Raw genomic sequence first — 22,944 nt, 5'->3', positions numbered from 1 at the left:
CCATGTGGCATGGATGTGGCAAACACACTTCTTCGGAGTTTCAAAAATGAAAAGAAATGGAGAAAAAACACGATCACGTGACTCGTCCCAGGGGCAGCAGACAGTAGTTTTGCATTCGAATGATACAAGGTGTAAACCACTGATATGGTTTAGGGGGCGCTGATGATACAGGTCAAAAAGAAAGCTCCCTTCTGCCTTTCAAAATATAAATCACGCTTTTCACAGTTTGAATCATTATGGCGTTCAGTCATCATGGCCGGACGTAGGCGGGCAATGTCTAGGGAGGGGTCATATGAAATTGGAAAACTGCAGATGGGAGACATTTTGTTTTTACAAAGCAGAGAGGGGATCACTTGATTTACGAAAACTCCTAGCCTGTCAAAAATTTTAGATGACACTCCATATTATATGCCCCTCGGGGACAGATATTTGGACTCTGATATACCACTTGTGCGGGTTCATTTTAAAGCTCTTGGTGTAAGAAAACTTTTCACTGGCTTAGTTTTTCTAAAAACCGAAAGTTTTATATTTTTCTAAGCTTATAGAGTTAACACAGTGATGGCGGCGATGAATTTTAAATATCTGTAAATCTTAGGTTAGGGTATTTGTTTTCTAGTGCCCAAATTTGCACGGTGACTCCCGATTCTATTCTTGATTTTGAAAGAGAGTGGTTGAAAGATTCCTCAAGGTAAGTTTGAGCAAGTCTTTTACTTTAGAGGCGCATACTACCTTAAGTCAGTACGCTACGGTGTGAGTGCAAACGCGTCATTTTTCTTGATAATTTATATTAGCGTCTTTGCAAGTCTGTAAAGGCTTGTTTTACCATAGCTTTTACCGGCAGAGTGGAAGTGGCGCGGGTTCCAGGCATGCCTTAGCTGAAGTTATGCAAATGCAAGGTAAATGTTCAACAAACTTCTAGCGTTTGTTGAGAGATGTTCAATATTGCTGATGGCCAGCTACAATTGCAATTCACGCAGTTCATGAAATACAGCTATAGAACACATTTGATTTTATATAGAGCGCTTTGAACGGCTGTTAGAAATCCGTTCCTAAGATATCACACAGATGGGAGTGTTTTAAGATATTCTGACAAAATGGAAAATATTTGATTTTGTGTATACAATACCTGTGAGGATACATTTGCAACATTCAGTTATGCAAGCCTGTGTTAAAACACTTCACAAAATAAAGAAGACAGTGCATTATAGAGATTTCTTTCAGCTGTACAGTAATTAATCAAAACCAAGACGTTCGTAAATTAGAAGGGCACCTTAATAGTTGATTCATTTTCCAGAGAAATATGCGAGCCATGAATTCCACGAAACAGTAATATACTTATTTCTCTTCTGAAACACGCGGTCTAGAATGGTGTTCAAACATGTAGAAAATAATCGTAAGACGAGAGCTCTACCGTAAAAAAATCAAAAGCAAGTCATATTCGTTTCGTTTTTTACAGGGAGGGGGGGGGGGGGCGTCGGTGGAAATCAGAGGTGGTTGACTTTCACGAAACCGTTTTTTAGTGGGGGGGGGGGTCAAATTTTACAATCAATGATTGGAAGGGGAGGGGTCAAATTTTACAAAGGTTTGTATGGAGTTATGGAAAAAAATTGACTTTGGAATTTCAACGAAATGTTGCTTGATCCTCCATACATAATCTATGAGTAGTCTATGAGGAAACTATGAATAATTTCTTTTAAATACAAAACTAGCTAAATCTGTGTATTTATAGACTCTTGATTATTGATATTAATGTACTTGATCAGACTAGGGTATAGTTACCGGTACATGTGTGAGCAATAAATTTAATTTTGGAATTTCACCGAAATGTTGATTCACTATCTTGTCTATGAGGAAAATATTGATAATTTTCTTCCAATACAAAACTAGCTAAATCTGTGTATTTATGTACGCTTGATTATTAATATTAATGTACTTGATTAGACAAGGGCGATTACAAGTTCATGTGTGTGCAAGAAATTTGATTTTGGAATTTCACCAAAAATGTTGATTCTCTATACATTATTGTGGTCTGTGAGGAAACTTTGAATATTTTTTACAATACAAAACTAGCTATTAAAATATGTGCTGTAAAAAAGTTTGACAATTGATATAAATATACGTGACGAGAATATTATATTTGAAAGGGCAGATATGAAAAAGCAATATGATAATGGAATTTCACCCAGTGATTATTTGTAAAGTTCAAAAAGGATTCTTTGAAAGTTCAAAGGTGAAATGGGAAATTATGAGTCAATTAAGATATTATTGATACGGACTGTGACATCTGAGGGGAAGGTCGCTGTTTTTTGTGCATGAAAATTGGGGTGGGTAGTTCTTTTTCTTGCAAACACTTTTGAAGGGCCTAATTTTTCGGCCCAGGGCCATATGGTGCGAAGGGTTAATGAATCAAATCTGATTAATTCTTTTTTGGGGGTCACATTTTACAATTGATGAATTTGGGGGGGGGGTCAAAATTTAGAAATTTGATTTGGAGAAGGTGTCGCTTTTTACATTTCATTTGTCGCTCAAGTTCCACCGACCCCCTCCCCGTAAATAACGAATGCTCCCTTACATGCTTTTTTATTTCAAGGTGAAATGGAAGATGTGAGAAATGTATGAGCTGATCGCAACTGTCCACAGGTCGTCCTTTCCTTCATCACCTATGGGTTGCAAGATCCTCAGGAAAGTCTAAACGTCAATAACATAAATACAGCAACAAAAAAACATTTATGAACGTAAGTACTAACAGTTCGTGACAGTTTTGCCACCATCGCGACGATTTCACAACAAATACTTCTATAGAGAGGTCCATTCAATGTCAAGCGGAAATAGACGTAGAGGTAGATTGAAAAACGCGAGGAAACACAGTGGCCGTAGAGGGCACTGTACCGATACGGTCATGGTGCAGTTGATTCGGGCAATGGTGTATGGGAATATGTTAAATACCTGAAGTCACTTAGACTTACAAGAGTGACTTTACCAACATCAAAACAGAATATTCTTAGTGAAGTTCTGTGGTATAATGACAATATTAAAAATTAAGGAAATGTTCTTTTTTATTAAAAATGGTCAAAAAGTAGAATTTACATCTGGAATGATAACAGAAATGACTGGCTTGAACAATGGGAAATAATTGCAAAAATTAGAGGAGGTACAAATAGACATGTGCAAGAGGAAATAAAGAGTATGAAACACTCCTCAATGCTATTCCAGATTCCTGGAAACAAATCAGCACTTCAAATATCCAAAATGAAGAAAACTATGATATTTTAGACTTAGAGAATTATGGTCTGACAAAAAGCGATGTCAAAACCAAGTCAGTTTATTGGAAATTAGTTGATAAGAAATGGCATGCAGTCAAAGGTCAAATTGGTCAAAAATGGGCTGAGAATCTAAGTCTCACTGACAACTACGAAGATACTTTATTCAGTCGTCTTTATTCACTAGGAATCGTCAGCAATTCAGTAAATGATTTAAATTGGAAGATTTTCCATAGAAGCCTAGTCACAGGAAGCTTGGGCAAAAACTTTCAATTTAAGTGATGGGAAATGCCATATTTGTGGCCAAGAAGAAACACTGGAATTTGAGTGTAAATATGTAAAAGAAATCTGGCAGAAATGTATTTCTTTCTTTGTCAAAAAACACAACTTTGATAAAAATATCAATATCAAAAGATTAGCAATTGCATGAATCGAAAATGATAATAACACAACATCTGACATTATTTACTGTATTACGTACTTTGTAAAATACACAGTTAGGAATATTCGAAATTCGGTTACTTTTGATGGGATTAAAGTTTCCCTTCAATCCTATATTATGCAATTAAAATGTTATCTCTCATCATGGATGAATACATTATAAGATGATGAACAAAGCTGAGGATTTTATCACAAAGTTTTCAAGCCTTGGAAGACTTGAAGGAGAAGAATGCATCCTGAATGCATTTATATGATGATCTTTGTAGTTAAATGACTGATTTTTTTTTCTTTCAGACAAGTTGCATTGTAATTTTAACGCATTCACAGTTATGTAGATCTGTTTTATTGCGACTTTGTCGAAATAAATTTATCTTTAAAACAAGTTGATTCGGGCAATCTAGAGGATTGCGGTGGCCGGCAATGTGATTTTGTAGAGGATGCAGTAATCCGAAAAGACTCTGCACACAATCTACGAATACAAGCTTAAGAAATAAAACACTTCCCGCCACTGAACGTCATTTTTCTAAAATGTATCGCAATTTGCTTTTGTGTCATCTCGGACGAGTTTGCTTTGAGGTTTCTCAAGCGCTCTTTCTGCCAGCCAACAAATTAAAACTATTTTCAAAAAATGTGGAGATGGACAAGGGACGGACAATATTATTTATAATTCTCTAAATCCTCTGGTTGGTCGCTCCTGAAACGTTATGGGAGAAAACATTTGGCCAATTTTACAAGCAATTTTACTGACCTTCAATGAACAGTTCACCGATGTGAGTATTTTGGTAATACGTTAAATGTTTACTAGTGTGTCGGGGTATTTCGACTCACATCTTCGGACTTTGGACTTCAGATAACCTAATTCCTTCCGCATGTCGAACGTGTACAACTGTTTACATAGCCTTTGTGAAGGTCATCTAACATGGTGACATGCGCGATACAAATTTTCGTATCAAAAAGGTACTTGAGAATAACGTTTGCACACGTCAAATACGTCTGGATACAGAAAATGTATTGTCAATTTACTAGTATAGTCTGACAAAGAAATGCGATTTAATGACACTCGTCGTCAAGAGAATTCTCCCAGTTCTGATACCACACAAATTCACAACTTGTTAAAAAATATTGGGAGTCCCCCCCGACCCCGACCCCTTCCCCATCTCTGATATAGTGACATGTGCACGTTGCGCTGGTGTTGTAAAACAGTCGACAGCGCATGCATGCCGTTACTATAGTTAGTAGTGCGCGCGAATCGATTAGCGCGTAGCGTGAGAACAGACGCGTGGGGTTGCAGAGTGACACTTATGTGAAATATGTCTGCAGTGAACTTTTTTGTGAACTCAAGCGTACTTATCCCTGTGCTGCTTCGGACGCGTCAACAGTTAGGGTGGACCATTTGACACTATAGGCGATCTGGAATATTGACTGGGGAGCATTTTCCCCGTGCTTCACTTACAACTATGTTTTGACCGTGCTAATTCTGGCAACCTTTTCTTTGGCTTTCCTACTCGGATGAGTCATTTTTTTGCAAGCTCATACGCATGCCGAAATATCATTATTATACCTTATTCTTTTCGATGAGATGTTCTTTTTATTTACCCGAGAAAACCGAATGGAGGAAAAAATGCACAGCACACAAAGGTTACATGATTGTAACTATGGGGATACACTTTTTGCTTCGGCAAGTTGGAAAGTTGGAAAGATGATTTGAATAGAGCATTCATGTTTGAGGGAATAGAAGAAGAGACTCGCTAGCAGAAGCACAACAAATAAATCATACTACAGTTTATTTGTCAAATCGAAAACTTGTTACATGTAAAACAAAAGTTTGGGCAATTTTAACGTTAAGATACTAACAGGGCGTTACGATCAGATAAAAAGGCGATAAATAACATATTATGCAAATTTGGCGTGCCAAAAATGAAAGATGTTGTGAAAATGAGGCTCCCAAAGGGTCCGCAAAAATGACGAGTAATGACTGAAAGTTACTTTTGATGCGTTACTTTTTACTTTATGTCTGCATGCAATCTTTTTTATGCCATCCTTGGCGATATTTTTTTTCAGAGTTAGCCTTTTGGAATTACATTGTATTTTTTCATCAACATCTTCCAGAGCCCCCCCCCCACATCAAACGGTCCATCCCTGAGCAATTCATGAAAGATGGATGCCAGTCAGCTGTTATGTCTGGACGATTTCGAAGAACAGGCCCAGAAACTGTTACCAATTAGTGCGTGGGCATATTACAGTTCAGGGGCTGATAATGAAGAAACACTCAGAGAAAACAGAGAAGCGTATCGAAGGTAGGAATGGGACTATCTCTGTGTGGCAGATCTGTGCGTTAGCACACATGAGTCCAACCGTATGGTGCATAACACAAAGACCTTCCTCGATGCAAATGTCACTGACCGGCTGACCTAAAAATCGTTGTGCAGCGTATCGCGTGAAGGCATTATTCCAAACTGACGAAGTAGAATCGTGAATTCGATGTATACCATTCTGTGATAAGTTTGATAATTGACGTCTATACCAAACCTTAAAAGTTAAATCCATCTTAAATTTGTAGACTTGATCCCAACCACAGAGCGTGGCATCACAGTCACCTGTGGTCGGTCTATTCCGCTTGGCGTCTATGCCCCATAGACGTGTGTACATATGCCTGAGAAGTAGATCTACGTATCTACTTCCCAGGCATACGTACACACTTCTATGGGGGCAGTAGATACGTAGATCTACTTTTCAGGCATATGTACACACGTCTATGGGGGCATAGACGGCAAGCGGAATAGACCGACCACAGGTGACTGTGGTTGGGTCAACAACTCTGGTTTCAATGGTATCATATACCCATGGCCATATCGCTCCCCATCCTGGAGCACTGTGACGTTCATCGTAAATATCAGCCGTGATATTTTACGGTATAAGTTTTGGAGTGTTCGCGAACTGCGTCTGCGATTTTATAGCGACATTGCCGACATGAAAATTTGAACGGCGCTGAGGAACAAGGATATTTCGGGTAGTTATTATACGGGAACCTTTCGCACTCCGAACAGGTATCATACTAGCTGTGAAAAACGCAGCTGTCTGTGGCGGGATACGCGATTGTGCAGTACCTTGGTCAAAATTAGTGAAAGGTTACGCGAAGCTTAGAGTCGAAGCTACAAATGAAAGAAAAAAGGTGATCCCCTCCAAATTAAATTTCTAAAATTTTACCTCCCCATTCATCAATTGTAAAATGTGACACTACCCCCACCAAAATCATCTAATTAGATTCATTAGCCCTTTGCACCCTGAAGGCCCTGGGGTAAAAAATAGTGCGCAAGACCCTTTAAAAGTGTTTGCAAGAAAAAGAGTGCCCCGATTTTCATGCAAAGAACAATGATCCCATCCCCGATGTCACAGTCCGTATCAATAATATATTAATTGACATATTATCCTTTTCATATTTGTTCTTCACATCTGCTTTTTCAAACACCCTAGTCTCATCACGTACATATATATAAATTGTCAAGCATTTTTAAAAGCAAAGCTTAAGCTAGTTTTGTATTGTAAAATAACTATTCATAGTTTCCTCATAGGCTACAATTTATAGTGAATCAACATTTCGGTGAAATTCCAAAATCAAATTTCTTGCACACACATACACCTGTAACCACCCCGGTCTAAATATACATGAATACCAATAATCGAGCGTCCATGAATACACAGATTTAGCTTCTTTTTTGTTTTGTTTTGCTTTGGAGAAAAAATATTTGTAGTTTCCTCATAGACCGTATAGTGAATCGACATTTTGTTGGTAAAATTCCAAAATCAAATTTCTTGTATAAATGTATGTAATTACAAAGTCCAAAAATCTGTGACCCTCCCCTATCATCCTGTCTAAAATGATACCCTCCCCCTTGTCCGACATTCTAAAACTTGACTCCCCCCCCCCCCACCACTGCGGTATTCTCCCAAGGAATATTACTGAAACAGCATCAGCAAATATGCATAACAATTGGTTCAATTGTTATGTTAGGGACAAATTACAGAGGGGAGGTCTGGTGTTTTTGGAGGGACAGTCGCAATTGATCATGCAAGAATTTTTGAAGAGATGTGGTATTTCATACATTTGAGGCAGGGTCACCATATTTTGTGCAACTATAAGAAGGCAAGATGTGGCTGATATAGTGCTTCATCCAAAAATATCAAATAATAATACATGGAGTCTATCAGGCAAATTATTGACAATTTTCCCCCACAAAACATGCTATATCTGTATATTATATATGTTTGATAATGTATTTAAATGTACTTTGCTTGAATTGGGAAGTAAAATGTGCATTTGTGTACAAGAAATTGATTTTGGAATTTCATCTAAAATGTTGGTTCACTATACATGGTAGTCTATGATGAAACTATGAATATTTCTTCCAATACAAAAATAGGTAAATCTGTACATTTGTGTGAACTTGATTATAATATACTAATGTTCTTGATTAGACTAGAGTGGTTACAAGTCCATGGTTGTGCAAGAAATTTGATTTTGGAATTTCACCGAATGTTGATTCACCATGCATGGCGATCTATGATGAAACAATGAATAATTTTTTTCAATCCAAAACTGGGTAAATCTGTGTATGTATGTGCGCTTGATTATTTATATTGATGTTCTTGAATAGACTAACGTGGTTACAAGTCCATTGTTGTGCAAGAAATGTGATTTGAGGGAATGTTACCGAAATGGCGATTCACTAAACATGGCAGTCTATGATGAAACTATGAACATTTTTTTCCGATAAAAAATTGGGTAAATCTGTGCATATATGTATGTATTATTGATATAAATGTTCTTGATTAGACTAGAGTGGTTACAAGTCCATGGTTGTGCAAGAAATTTAATTTTGGATTTTCACCGAAATGTTGATTCACTATACATGGCAGTCTATGATGAAACTTTACTATGAACAATTTTTTTTAATACAAAACCAGGCAAATCTGTGCATGTATGGGCGCTTGATTATTGATGTTAATGTTCTTGATTAGACTAGAGTGGTTACAAGTCCATGGTTGTGCAAGAAATGTGATTTTGGAATTTCACCGAAATCTCGATTCCCCATACATGGCAGTCTTTGATGAAAATATGAATATTTTTTCAAATACAAAATTAAGTACATCTGTGCATTTACATATGCTTGATTATTGATATTAATGTTCTTGATTATGATGAAATTATGAATAATTTTTTTTCAGAACAAATTAGATAAATCTGTACATTCATGTGTGCTTCTTTATTTACATTATTGTTCTTGATGAGACAAAATTGGTTATAAGTCCATAGTTGTGCACGAAATTTGATTTTATTTCACTGAAATGTTGATTCACTGTACATGATAGTCTATGAGAGAACTATGCACATTTTTTTCCAATATAAAACTAACAATATCTTTGCATTTAGGTAAATTTGATAATTGATATACCTTTCCACCTGTTGCATATATTTTTGTCTCTTGTCTTTTGTCAGTTTTAACTGTTCAAGGTGGTTAATTTAGGATACCACTGCATCTTTTTTGCTTGTGAAACTTGTGGATGATGTGTAAGTATTTAAGAGAATCGGCGTATTTCATTGGTGATTTCCTGTTCAGGAATATCACATGGACAATCACAGGTTTGGCCATCAAATCAGCTTCTGTCAAAAGTGACCCCCCAAGATAGGTCTATAAAAAGTTACCCTCCCCCTTGAACAGTTTTCTAAAACGTGACCCTCCCCCCCCCCATTCCCCGGCCCACCCCCAGTAATTTCTGAAGGCTTCCTTAACATGTTGGCCCCGTCAGGACTTGGAGATGTAGATGATGGCTGTGTCGATCTTTGATGTTTGTGATCATCACAAACATCTATCTAGACTGCCTGTATACAACTTTTCATGCCTAGTGTTCGTCACTGTAGACTGAATTTACACAACTTTGTAACGTTCTGTTCACCATTATTGGACGGCATGTACAAACTTTTAATGCTATTATCTAAAGCATAAGGAGACAAGCTGAATACGGCTTATTACCAAGGTAGAATGAGATATTCGGACTCTAAATTTTTTTCCAATTTCTTTCTGTCTATCGCTTGTGTGGGCTCATTTTGCAGCTCTTGTCGTGAATACAGTTTTATGAAAATCGAAGAAGTTTTAGCAATAGTTTAAGTCTTTCGATTTTAGGCACGTGTTACCGTATAGGGAAGCATTTTTCTCTGGCACGTTCTTTCGGTGTGTATGTGAGTAGCCAATCGCCGGAATACATGTGAGTGCTTGTACGCGTGTTCAAAATTAAGAAAGTGGTGTTTTATATTTATTGAGAAGTTCCCCACACCATCAAATGCATAAACAATAAGTTCAAATTGTATCAGATAGCGTGTGAACAACAACACAGAGCTGGAGAGACCATTTCACAATAACCACATTTTGAAAGGCAAACGAGTTTAGATTGTCTCCCTTATAGCTGAAGGTGATGCTGTCGTATTTCACATTCATATTTCCAACTCCACAGATATTGGTTGAAACCCCGGATACTCAGAGATGTATCAGTCATAGACATATCGACCAGTGTCCTCGGCGAGAAAGTAGATGCGCCAATTTGCATATCACCGACAGCCTTCCATGGTGTAGCCCATCCCGATGGAGAAATTGCAACTGTCAAAGGTAATTTGAATGAACATATGAATAGTTCTTCGAGGAAGCGTCATGCTAACTTAGAACGAATTACTGTAGCCAGCAACAGTATTTAAGTTAACCTAGCTTTCAGAATCCGTGGCATTATTAGGCCAACAATATTTCGATGTGGAAATCAGAAAACGACATGATAAATTATGTCTAAATTGCATTTTGTCACAGATTTCAGACTCAAGGAAATGACGTTTAAAAGCTTATTTTACATAAACCGCTGCGATTTTGTGAATGAATTCGAAAATTTAAATTGCGCGAGGTGCGCGATACATTTGGCGGCCAGGCATCTTTCTAGTTTTGAAAGAGAAAAACATTTCTGTGGAATCGGCTTTAAATTGATATTTACGATTGTTGACTAGCAATATTGCGCATGAAGTAGTTGCTCTTGTGCGACGTGTTCTGTCTTATGCGTGAAACAAAATCGAATTATCGAATATTGCAATTTGATACACTGCCCCTTATTTCGAATATGCGATTTTCGATATTGGTTTGGACCCGACAATGTTACATTTAATCCCGTCTCACTGAGACTGATACATTTTAGACAAAACATCCATCAGCGCCTATACTGTCGACGGCAATAGCTGGTGTCTACATGTAAAAAGCGCGCTCCTTCCTGCCCTTGTGATACTTTTTGATAAAACTGCCAAGTTAGTGTCTATGCTGAGCCGCTGTAGCCTGAGGCTAATTTGAAAGTCTGGCACATGTACAAGAACAGCTATGGATCTAGAACAGCTGTCAGTCGATTATAGTTACATATAAAGGCACTTCTTCAAGTTGATCCCGGGAAAAGTGAAAAAAGAAAGTAAGAAAAGATATCGAGCTGTAGAGAACTCCAAATTAATTACGTGTTTATAAACCCCCATCAATTATTTTATTCTGAATAAGGAAGTCATCTATCCGAAAAGTATAGGTACCCTGAAACTTTGTCGACTCTGGTAAACGCAACTCAATAACTCAATAACCATGTGCCGTCTGTTTCGGAAACAAAGCAGAATAACTCGTTGTAATTAAATATGCCTGACTGAAACTTTCATTTAATGTGAAACTTATTAGTTTGGCTATAGCCGTCCGACTTGCGACGCCAGGTCAAGGTCAACATTAAAACCGCAATTTTCGATCCCAGGTTCTCGCATTAGTGAGTTCTCCTCCCAGTCAAATACTTGGCAAGTATGATGTTTGATTTCTATACCATTAATTACACAAACTGATCTCAACCTTTTGGCTTCTTTTGCTAATCCTGCAAACAGAGTTTATACAAGGTTAGCGTTTGATTGACAGTCCGTTCAAATCGCCAATGGTCATTGATTCCCCAACACCAACGCTCGAATTTCCTAAAAATCATCTTCCAGTCGCGTTAGAATTTGAATATAACCACAGAGTTCGATCGGCAGCAGCTTCGCGCTGACTGCTAGGCAGTTTTCTGCCCTGTTGCGGCCGGAAAAAAACTAAAAAGTGGCAGTTTCTGGAGCGTGTGCCCGCGTGTTGCCTATTTGGTGTCCACTTACACAGTGAACGCAACCACGGCTTCGCGCCCTTTTAAAAGGAGGCTCGCCTTTACCAATGAAACATTGACAAACGAATTAACTTCCTGTTCTACACCAAATTTCTATATTCGATTTATTCCTAGCATATTGCAAAGCGATGGTCTTATCTTTACATCTTCTCCTTGTTTCGTGCGAACATTGCATATGTGCCGGATTTCGATCTAATACGCGTTTCGTTCTCTAATATCATCATCAAATATAAGCTGGCCGCGTAATGCACGGCGTTACATGTCAAAATCCGATGTTGGAAATGGCAACTCTGAAACTACAATCGCATAAAGAAATATGACGATATTTCAGAATTCCTAATTCGATTTCGACATTCAAATTCGGTTGGCCCAATAATGCCACGGATTTTTCAGGAGTCTGACACGCGAATTCACTCCGAGCACTTCGACAATTAAACATGCACATGATTCTACTGAAAAAGAGCAAAGTGTGGTTTGAAACATTAGACTACATATTTAGATATTCATTGTTGCGATTTATCTCCTGTATCTCCTTTAGGAGAGAACGATTTTGTTTCTGGGCTGGAGGATTTGCGGGAGAAGTAATTTGATCCTGTAATGGCTTGGGGTGAACACAATTGTACCCGCAGCAAACTGCGAAATCAGATTCTCCCCTGTTGTCTGGACGTGAGCCAAAGGTGCACGTGGCGCTAATATTTTGTGCGAGCAAGTCGTATGTGTTTTGCCATCATTTGTGACTCAAAAGTTGATTTAAATTTATTGCACACAGTGTTTTCACTCCAATGAAAAACCCTGAAAAACACATTTCTGAGTCCACTTGCAATAAACAATGACTCAATCAGTGTTTAAATAAAGAGGACTATTTGAATTGCTCCGTAAATAGTGATAATTAAAAAACAGATATACAGGGTTCGATAAACTATTTTAAAAAGCAATATTATTCTCAGAATTAAAAAAAATGCACTACTTCTGCATACGGAAATATAATTTGACTGACAATAGAAAAACAATTGCTGTCACAGTGACGGAAAAGTAAAATTTGCTGCCATAGCCATCGCCTCCACTGTTTTCTCCCCCGAAATCAAATGGTTCTCCCCTTAATATTCCCTCTTCAGTCTCATCTACATTATAGACTCCGTCTGTTGTAATGAATGGCGACCAAACGAAGCATGATTTCGTTCCAAAGTTTATCCTACTCAAACTCTACAATCCCTTCATTCTACCACACTTAACTTACTGCTTAGAAATATGGAGAAATACTCTACCTTCCTTGAACCTATTTACCGCCTACGAAAGAAAATTGTCCGTTTGATTACTTTTCTGGTTTTTATGCCCACTCACATCCACTCTTTCGTCAACTGCATATTTTTAAACTAAGTAATTACTGTTCTTGCCTTTTTGTTTTTGATTTCGAAAATAACGGTTTTCCAGTCACTATTAACAATTGTTTTGAACTTCCTCACTATGGGTACTCTACACGTTCAGTTGAGCATAGCAATTATTGTATTCCTAAAACAAGGCTTACAGTCACACAACACAACATTAAGTACGCAACAATCAAACATTGGAATTCTGTACCTTCTTCATTTAAGCAAATAACGTGTAGACAAAGGTTTAAAGTGGAATTAAGAGGCTACTTTATATAATGAACACATAATAATATGTATCTTTTTTCTTGAGTTGTTCATCTCTCTAATGTATTTTATTTTCTCTTTATTTCCGATATGTATTTTTGTTCTTACTTAAGCCCTTTATGGCATCATCGTTTACAGTTATGAGCTGATATTGGGCCATGGACTCGACTAGTCAAAGTAGACGCTTAACGCTAGATGTAAAATATCCGTGCGCGCACTGCTATTTGTTCGATGCTGGTCGATAAAGGTAAAATTGTTTGAAAATGCCCTGCATGTAACTAAATGTCATGTAGCATTAACTGTGAAGAGGTATGTGAATATTATTGCTTGAATACATGGGTTTATGTGCCCTCGCAGCAGGAGACGATTTGCCCTCCTGGCGGGGCAAATTGTCAGCTGCTCTCGGACAACAAGTATGATACTTGCCACACCTTGAGTTAATTTTACTCCATGGTATATCTGCATCAAAGTAAGATCCATTTAGGATGGTACACGCAGTACACGGTATAAGTTTCAATAGTAAGAGCCTAGTAAACAATTGGGAAAGGTTCACCTATTAGACATGACCTGGTTTATACATTATGCGTAAGGTCCCATATAATATGCTCTACCTGACACAAAATATTTTACTCCCTGATGAATCTTATTCAAACAAAGGTCTGTTTAGAATAAAACATTTATTTCCACTATATTTATACGAAGTTTAAATTTCAATCACCTACATAGAGTAGTCTATACATCGGTATTTAAGTAAGCTCTGTTTAAGATAAAAGATAATTGTACAATATTTTTATTTGAAGTTTCAATTTTAACAGCTTTCTATATCTGTTAAGTGCTTACCTACATGCGGCATGGGTTAACTTATACCCTACACATGGGGCAACATTGCGCAAAGTATTTGACAGATAGGCTGCGTTCACAAAAAACGGTTAGGTAGAGGCTGGAGGAATCTCATTTTTTCAGATCCCACCTCAAAACCCTCAAAAAAATCTCATGTCCCCGCCAATGCAACCAAAATTTTTCAAGTCCCTTTCCCAATTACCATATAGCCGCAAATTTATTAGGGATGAACGCAAAGAAAAAATAAACATGTATTGGGCAGTTCTGCTCGCAGATGTTCAACACTGCCTATATTAGCAGTTTGTAGAGCAATATTCCTAAGGCAAGTTCTTAAATTGATTCATTTTAAATGTATCAGTGGACTTTTTGATTTTATATCAGTCAAAACCGACTTGGGTTAATCCAACTCTGGCCAGGTAAATGGCACCGGCTGAAGAGCACACAAAATAACGATCATAAGAGAGTATGCAAATTGGGAATTTCTGGCTACATTAGATGCTACTTACAAAGAGTTTACAAAATTGACAACACTGGAAGGTTAAAATATTCCATCAAATATAAACGTTTATTATAATCTCTGAATTATTTGGTGTTATGATGGAAAATTTGGTAAACTTAAATAATCCCATTTAATAACACATATTTTCACTTAAATTAGTTTTTACTGGGCAAAATTTTACTTTTGTGTTATTTAACAATGAGAATGTGAAAATTTAGAAAATCAAGCATTCAAGACCCTATCTTTTTCCTTTAATATTTGATTATTCTCATATGAACACGATTTGAACTAATTTTGGATAATTGGATGGTGAAGTAATGTCGATTTAATCTGCAAATGTAACCTCATCCACTTTTCATTTTTAGTTACACACTTGATTTTATGAGAAATTTGTAATATTGCAACATTCAGCTATAGGGCAACTGACACTTTTGATAAATTTGAAAAATATAACGATCCAATCATCCCCAATAAGTTCCAATCGTATTTATGCCAGAATTCAAAAATCCCTGATAACGTTCAAGTCTCCTGGTCTTCCATACGTTGCTCTCTGGCCTAATCTTGTTTACAAGTATGTTTCACTGTCATGAGCGTCATATGACCCGAACTCTTCTTCAGCTACTACATAGTCAGAGCTACAGTATCTCTGTCATTGCTGGTATGCAATGACAGTGACACTGCCCGTGGGCAGTAGCAGGGCAGTCACTGTATTAGCTTTGATAATTTTGACAATAATTTTGTTCAGTTCTTGTTCTACTTCCTACAGCATGTTGAACTTTCCAGTATTCAAACAAATTTGCCAACACAGCCTGTGAATATGTACTGCGCATTTGTATCTCAGTCTGGACTATAATCAATTACCACCCAATATATGCAGGCTTTTGTCGACAAACTGAATAATGTGTGTTTCAGCATGCTGTAGGGAGACAGCAAGAAACTGTATTTGATATATTGCATAGAAATATTGAAAAAAAATTATCAACAGTTGCAGCTTCTCCCCATAAGAGAATTCAAACATTTTTAGATTTTTTCGAGACAAAAGTAATCAAATGCGACAAAATGGTTATGGATCGTGTCAAATTATTGTTAACATTAGAACAATTGGATGGAATTAAAGTGTTATTATATTTTCATTGAATTACAGACCAAACTTTTGAATCATAAAAAGTAAATGGAACCAAAAACATATCAGGTCCCCCCTCCGATCCCTATAGGCAGAACAAAACTTCCAAGTTCCTCCCTGTACTAGGCCTACCCCCAAAATTTTCGAATCCCCCTGAATTCCTCCAGCCCCCGCCAGTCATTTTTTTTTAAATAGCCTTAACTATTATTTTTACTCCGTGGTGGACATTCATAAAAACATATTATTTGAAGTTTCAATATAAACAGTCTTATAATAAATATTTGAGAATAAATAAGGTATGTGATGCAAGCGTACTGATAAATGCATCCATTCTTGTCAATACAAAGCATAAATATATACCAGATAATTCACGTTGCAACACGTGTGTCATTAAAGGCCTGGTAACTTTAACTTTTGACAATAAATATTTTTTCAACGTCAAAAGTTAGATTTATTGTAGTCCCAAACAAAGAAAAAAAATATTGAAATATCAAAATTTCCTCTGTTTATGGCGTAGGGGATCGGTGAATTTTATCATCTTCTGTGGGGTCATCAATTTCTTTTAGTTGGTAAGGGAATTATGTTATGTCACAGACAAATATAGACGGACTGGAAACGCGGCATGCCTTATGTTCCATGGTCGTCTCGGTAGACTATCGGCTTTTCATATTAAAATGAGCTTCAGAGGTGTTAAAATTTTTGGAGGCTTTGTTTGTGGTTGACAATTGCACGAGATTATGCGAAAAATACGACGAGATGGCATCGTACTGCCAGTCGCGTAGCAACCATAGTTACTTTGCGAGCTCTCAGGCCAGAAACACTGCTTCACGCCAATCAAAACATAACACGCCAGCAGTTTCATAAACATGTCCTTCCTTGACGCACGTGCAAAAGACGGTATGACTGTCCGTAAATCATTGAGTAAAAACCAGACAGTATCGATAAAAGACTTTCAAATTTGGTTCAAACACACTCATTATATATTCATACAAATATGAGAGGAATTTTTAAAACGGTAAAACTCACTTTCCTGAAGCTCAAAACACTCCCGTTTTCGCCAGCACGTCAATTCCGCTCAGCACCACACGACAACAACAACACAAACTTTGCCGAACATACTTTCGCTTAACAATTGGCGAAAATCCGAAAATTACCGAAGGATGCATGGTCGGCACTCTTCGGAAAAGAGAGGCGAGAGCAACTTGAGGCGAGGCGAGTATGGATGGGTTACGTAACCGCTTCACGCCTTAAACAATACCCGTTGCGAGTCTGTCCATGTTTGTCTGTGGTTATGTTGACGGCGGCACAAGAATTTGCCGGCACACTCAAGGATATAATAATTCAATGCTCCCTTAACTTTCACCTTTATTTCAATCATACTGAATGATAGGTGCGGCGGGCATGAACACACTTATGATACTGAGTTCAATATCCAAGAAATCACTGGAGGAAGTCGCTGCTGCACGACCACATTTGCCTAAGTGGCTGAACGTGTATCCTTGGCGCTCTCGTGAAGTCACGAGAGATGTTGTGAAACGAGCCGAGAGGGCGGGTTTTAAAGCGATTGTCATATCGGTCGACGTCCCCACGCCCGGTTTCAAGAGAAGAGCTATGCGGAACAACAGACAAACTACGATGCCAGGGGAGCATCTCGGAACTTTCGACAGATACATCAACAAGGTATGTCCCACAACCAACCGTTCTCATCACTCCTATTATTGTTCGATATAGTAAGGCCGAGGATGTTATCGATAAAATTGCATTTTTTGGACTCAGAACTTTACAAATGTTCACTCACAAGGGTTAACAGTACAATCATTATAAATTGTTGATTGTCATGATGAAATCTAAGGGACCGTTCAGTTTTTACGGCCGGGGGGGCGGCAAAATCCAGGGAGGGGTCATCGTAATTTTGGAATCCGCAAAGGGGGGGGGGTCATCGCTTTTTCACTGGTAGGAAAGGGGGGTCACCACATTTTCAAAAATATAACACCTCCAATAAAGTTCACTTTATGCCTTCGGCGGCCCACTACAATAAATATACTTTATGTATTACCCATAACCCTCTTAACGGGCAGACGCCTTTGGCGGCCCACTCCAATTAGGTTTACTTCATGCAATGGCCATGATCGACCCTCTTTACCGGCGGGCCGCCTGCAGCGGCCCACTACAACAAATTGACTTTATGTAATACCCCATGACAATCTTAATGGCTGGACGCCTTCAGCGGCCCTGTCCAGTAAAGTTTACTTTATGCAATGCCCATGATCGACCCTCTTTACCGGCGGGCCACCTTTGGTGGCCCACTAGAATAAAGTTGACTTTACGTAATGGCCCATGACCCTCTTAACCGGAGGGCTGCCTTTTGCGAACCACTCCAATAAAGTTTACTTTATACAATGTCCATGGACATAAGTTGTCTATGGAAATGAAGTTAAAAATTGCCTTACAGTCGTCCTAATTAACAGACGTTTCAATGGATGTGGCTGAGAAGTTTGTGCACTGGCATCTCTGCTACACAAATAAAGTGCGCCGCGTACCGGAGTTCAAATCAAAACCGTGCAGGTAAATTTGACAAATGGGTTTTGGCTATTTTTCAGCGGGGGGGGGGGGGGGGGGGTCATTAAATTTTTTCGTCTGACAAAGGGGGGTCATCTTTTTTCACGAAAAATGCAGGGGGATCTATATTTTCTTGAACACCGGCGACAAGATTTTGCCGCCCCCCCCCCCAGGCCGTAAAATCTGAACGGTCCCTAATTCCTAAAATTATAACTTCGAAGGCTTTATTTTATAAACGGGTGCTTTCTCCATTATATCTCACAATTCTAAACTGCTGAACGGAATAGGTATTGGCCTTTATAAGTCACATGCATTACCATCAAGTGTGGATGGAGCACTTTTTATCAAGTAACAACCATTAAGTTTCGCTTATACAGCATTAATTTGTGAGAACTATATTTAACTAACTAACTTAATGGACATTGTATTGATTCACGCAATACCATATATCAATAGTAACACATGGACAACTTTGTTATTTCTGTCTTTCAAACAAGACTGCTGGATCTTTGCCCAAAGGCCCTGCTTTTTCATTTGAAGAAACCTCAAGTACATGGCAGTATATAAAGTGGCTTACAGATGTTTCAAAGTTGCCCATCGTCCTGAAAGGTATCCTGACGGTAGAGGACGCTGTACTGGCAGCCGAACATAATGTACAAGGAATACTGGTATCGAACCACGGTGGCAGGCAATTGGATTGTATACCAGCGGCGGTAAATGAAGAATGTTCTCTTCACCCGTATGAAATTTATTCTGCTTTATTCGCCTGGCAATGGCAAATGATGTGCGATGCATATTTCCCCACAAGTAACCCCTTCCAAATATGTATTATTTATGAAGGGTCTTGCCATCGATTCCCAATTGCTCGACTTGTTGTCTGTTATACTCCAATGCATATAACCAGAACGAACGGTTCTGTTTTTTTCTGGCAACTATCTCCAAGACATTACAAATTGTGTTTTGCACAAAATTCGATTGGAGCTGTCGAATACTTTTGTACACTGGAGCAACCATATACATATTACAGATTACCGTACTTGGCGCGGGAGCAACAAAACCGGGCAAGTGTTGACCGCAACTAATTTGTTTATAAGTTCGAATCCGATTGAAAACGTACTGAAACTACCTGCCAGCTCCTTTCACACATTCTTCTCACTTTTTTCCTCAAAGATCGATGTTTTGCCCGACATCGTTGATGCAGTTGGCGACAAACTGGACGTGTACGTAGATGGCGGTATACGAAGTGGCACTGATGTGCTAAAAGCGTTGGCATTGGGTGCAAGGGCCGTATTCATCGGCAGGCCGATCATCTATGGATTAGCCTGTAATGTAAGTAATGCCATTTTGATGATGCTATCGAAAGAACGCAAATACTCGTTAGATCGTTCAAGGACAGAGGAGGTCTTTTCGGTCGTTGAAAATGGTGTTTGAGATAAAATTTCAAATTCTATTAATTTTTGAAGGCAGTTTTTATCTGAATCTAATGACCCAGGATGTCAAGTTCGCTAGACTTTGTATTTGTGTGCCAACCAGTGTCTGAGTATCAATTTTTTCTTTCGGAACCAAGGAAAATTTTACATAAGAGATTTCATTCGTCATTTCATGGAGATGGGTAAAATTACACTATAGATACTGCCATTTGGTATGATGTGTTGCAATTTAGAGTTGAAGTGATAAACAATCTGTAGCATTGCCTAAAAGACGACCTTTTAGACCGTCTGTTTTTCTCCGGAAACTGTAGAAAACGATCTACAGTGTAATCATTGTGCTTCTGGTTTTCCATATCTAATTTGGTTGGTAAAAGTGGCATCTCTCGGCTTTGCAAATTCTCACAGCTTCTCTCTCGCCCCGATTTTTCTCATGTCTATCCCCCACTTCTGCCCGCCTCTGCCTCTGATTCTGCTAACTTTTATTGGTCGCCAAATCGTGATACTGAGAGGATAATGGATCAATCAAGCGACGCCAAGTAGGCAGGCAGAGAGAGACAATAAAATATTTGTTGTTACATTTTTCTTACGTTTTGAAACATATAACAACGAATTTCAAATGAAATTATGCACAAAATACTCATTCTGGCAGAGCCGAGTGTCAACCAATAACAGTCCATATTTGCTCAAGAATGCACTCGTTTGGCCATATTCTGGACAATATATTTTCTATCGTACACAAACAAACAAGTGATGATGTTTTCCCATCTCAAAATGTAATATTTTTTCTACCCTTAGGGAGAAGAAGGAGTGAAATCTGTTCTCCGAATTCTACGAGAAGAATTCAAAAGAGCCATGGCTCTGACAGGTAGCTAAAGTTAACCTGTAATCATAATTGCAAAAGATAACATAAGACATTATATTCTCATGAGGATATTCTCTCGAAATGAAATTCAAACCCAAATCACCCATTTAAATCTTAGCGAACTTACGACAGTGTGTCCACTTCACCATGAGTTAAACATTACCACTACATGTTTTAAAAATATAACGAGGCAGTGTCATATCGGTCCGAAACTTAGCTCAAAGTCATACTGCAACTCCCGCGTGAATTTTCAAGGGAACACATCAACGCGACGAAGAAGACGACATGAAAAGAAATACATCACATTGAACTTCGACAAGACCCTGTTATGTTTGTGGGTTGGCAAGTTCAACAGCTTCCAGTGAACGTATATATTCTGATCCCGATACTTGGTACAGAGTTGGCCAAATAAACTTTTGGAATCTGACCCGACCTTTCGGCACCCGTTGAGTCTTCGTCTTCCTTCCGTAGGCGTTAGGACATACAGTGAACACTGTTCGAAAATTATGACGAGTTCAAGGGTAACACGTCTAATATGGTGTTTTTGTCGTTTGATTGCAGGTTGTAGCCGACTGAGTGATGTCTCCAGGTCTCTCTTAGTCAGCAGGAGTGATCGATTGTCGAAGCTGTGATGCTAATGGGTCGCTCAGCCGCAGTAGCTTCTTCGACAGTCGCCGAGACAGAGCACAGAGTACATCAAACAATAAATTGATCTATTAATTATGATAAATGACAATCACGTATTAAAATGTTTTTGTAAGACAAACCTTACTAGTATCATGTAAGTGCCAATGGCTATCGCTCCCCTCCTATTTCTGAATAGCATTTCAAGGAAAACAGTCCAGATGTGTCAATTACCCACCTTGAGCTCCTCAATTAGGTATTTCAGTTCTAACCATCACAAACGTTGAGAATTATCTCACTGACTAATAAAACTCGTTTACAGCTCATATTAAAGGTAAAACTGTCTTCAGTAATGAACTGATGTTAGCCAGTCATAATGAGTGAAATGGAATCAACTACGAACATTTCTCATTGCCTTTTTGCCTTCTTTACATCGAAGGGGCAACTGAGCTCTAAATGCAATCGAAAAAATATTGGTTGCTGTCTTGTAGTAGGAATGAGACATGAAATTATATCTGTAATTAATCCTAATCCTTGCAGATTATGTACTACTGATACAATCGCATGCATGCATGCATGTATGTCCACAGGGGACTCAGTAATATCACAGGTTATTGCAAGCAATATTCGTCTAGAAGTTATTAATATGATCAATAGATATCATGTATTAAACTTTTTTTCATAATTCGATCCTTACGTGTGTCTAGTGTATGCCTATTACTTTACCCTAGCTATCTCTTAATAGTATTTCAAAGAAAACAGGTGACATGTATCGCATGCAGTGATTCACTGAAGATGGACGAGAAGTGCGCTGGCTAAGTGACTCCCTGGGCTATTGGTAAAAAAAAGTGTTTGTAAGATGAGCGCGTTTTATCAGGCAGTCGCCGTACACACATAAGTACGTCGAACTCCAAAATGGCCATGCGGATGATACACGAAAATTTCTGTCTGCGCCTAGGCGCCCCATAGACCACAGGGGACCAGGAAAAAACAAACAAACAAGCATACAAATACCTAAATAAAAATAAACAGACATACAGACGAACATTAACAAATAGATAAACAAACAAATATACAATATCCTAGAATGTTGAATAAATAACAATCACAAAGAAATAAACAAATGTATACACACATAGATAAACAAACAAATATACAATATCCTACGTTAAATAAATAACAATCACCAACAAATACACAAATGCATACACACATGGACACACACATGGACACACACACACACACACACACACACATATATATATATATATATATATATATATATATATATATATATATATATATATATATATATATATATATGTCCGTGTGTGTGTGTGTGTGTGTGTGTGTGTGTGTGTGTGTGTGTATCATGTATGTACGTGAAGTGACTGACTAAACAGCTCATGCAACATATTCAACATGCGACGGCATGTATAAAGTATGTGTATGTGAGTGTAAGAGACAACA

General features: G+C 38.1%; 1 protein-coding gene across 1 annotated transcript; it reads left to right on the top strand.

The window, feature by feature from the left end:
• Positions 1 to 5,836: 5,836 nt before the first annotated feature.
• On the top strand, positions 5,837 to 22,159 carry LOC139140574 (uncharacterized). The gene is made up of 7 exons (XM_070709919.1): positions 5,837 to 5,998; positions 10,212 to 10,363; positions 17,390 to 17,679; positions 19,056 to 19,271; positions 19,729 to 19,887; positions 20,784 to 20,853; positions 21,412 to 22,159. The coding sequence occupies exons 1-7, from the start codon at positions 5,859 to 5,861 to the stop codon at positions 21,480 to 21,482; spliced, it is 1,098 nt and encodes a 365-aa protein (XP_070566020.1). The 5' UTR covers positions 5,837 to 5,858; the 3' UTR covers positions 21,483 to 22,159.
• The last annotated feature ends 785 nt before the right edge of the window (positions 22,160 to 22,944 follow it).

The sequence above is a fragment of the Ptychodera flava genome, chromosome 9, assembly GCF_041260155.1.
Source record: "Ptychodera flava strain L36383 chromosome 9, AS_Pfla_20210202, whole genome shotgun sequence".
Taxonomy (NCBI): Eukaryota; Metazoa; Hemichordata; class Enteropneusta; family Ptychoderidae; genus Ptychodera; species Ptychodera flava.
This window is presented reverse-complemented; position numbering and strand designations above follow the sequence as displayed.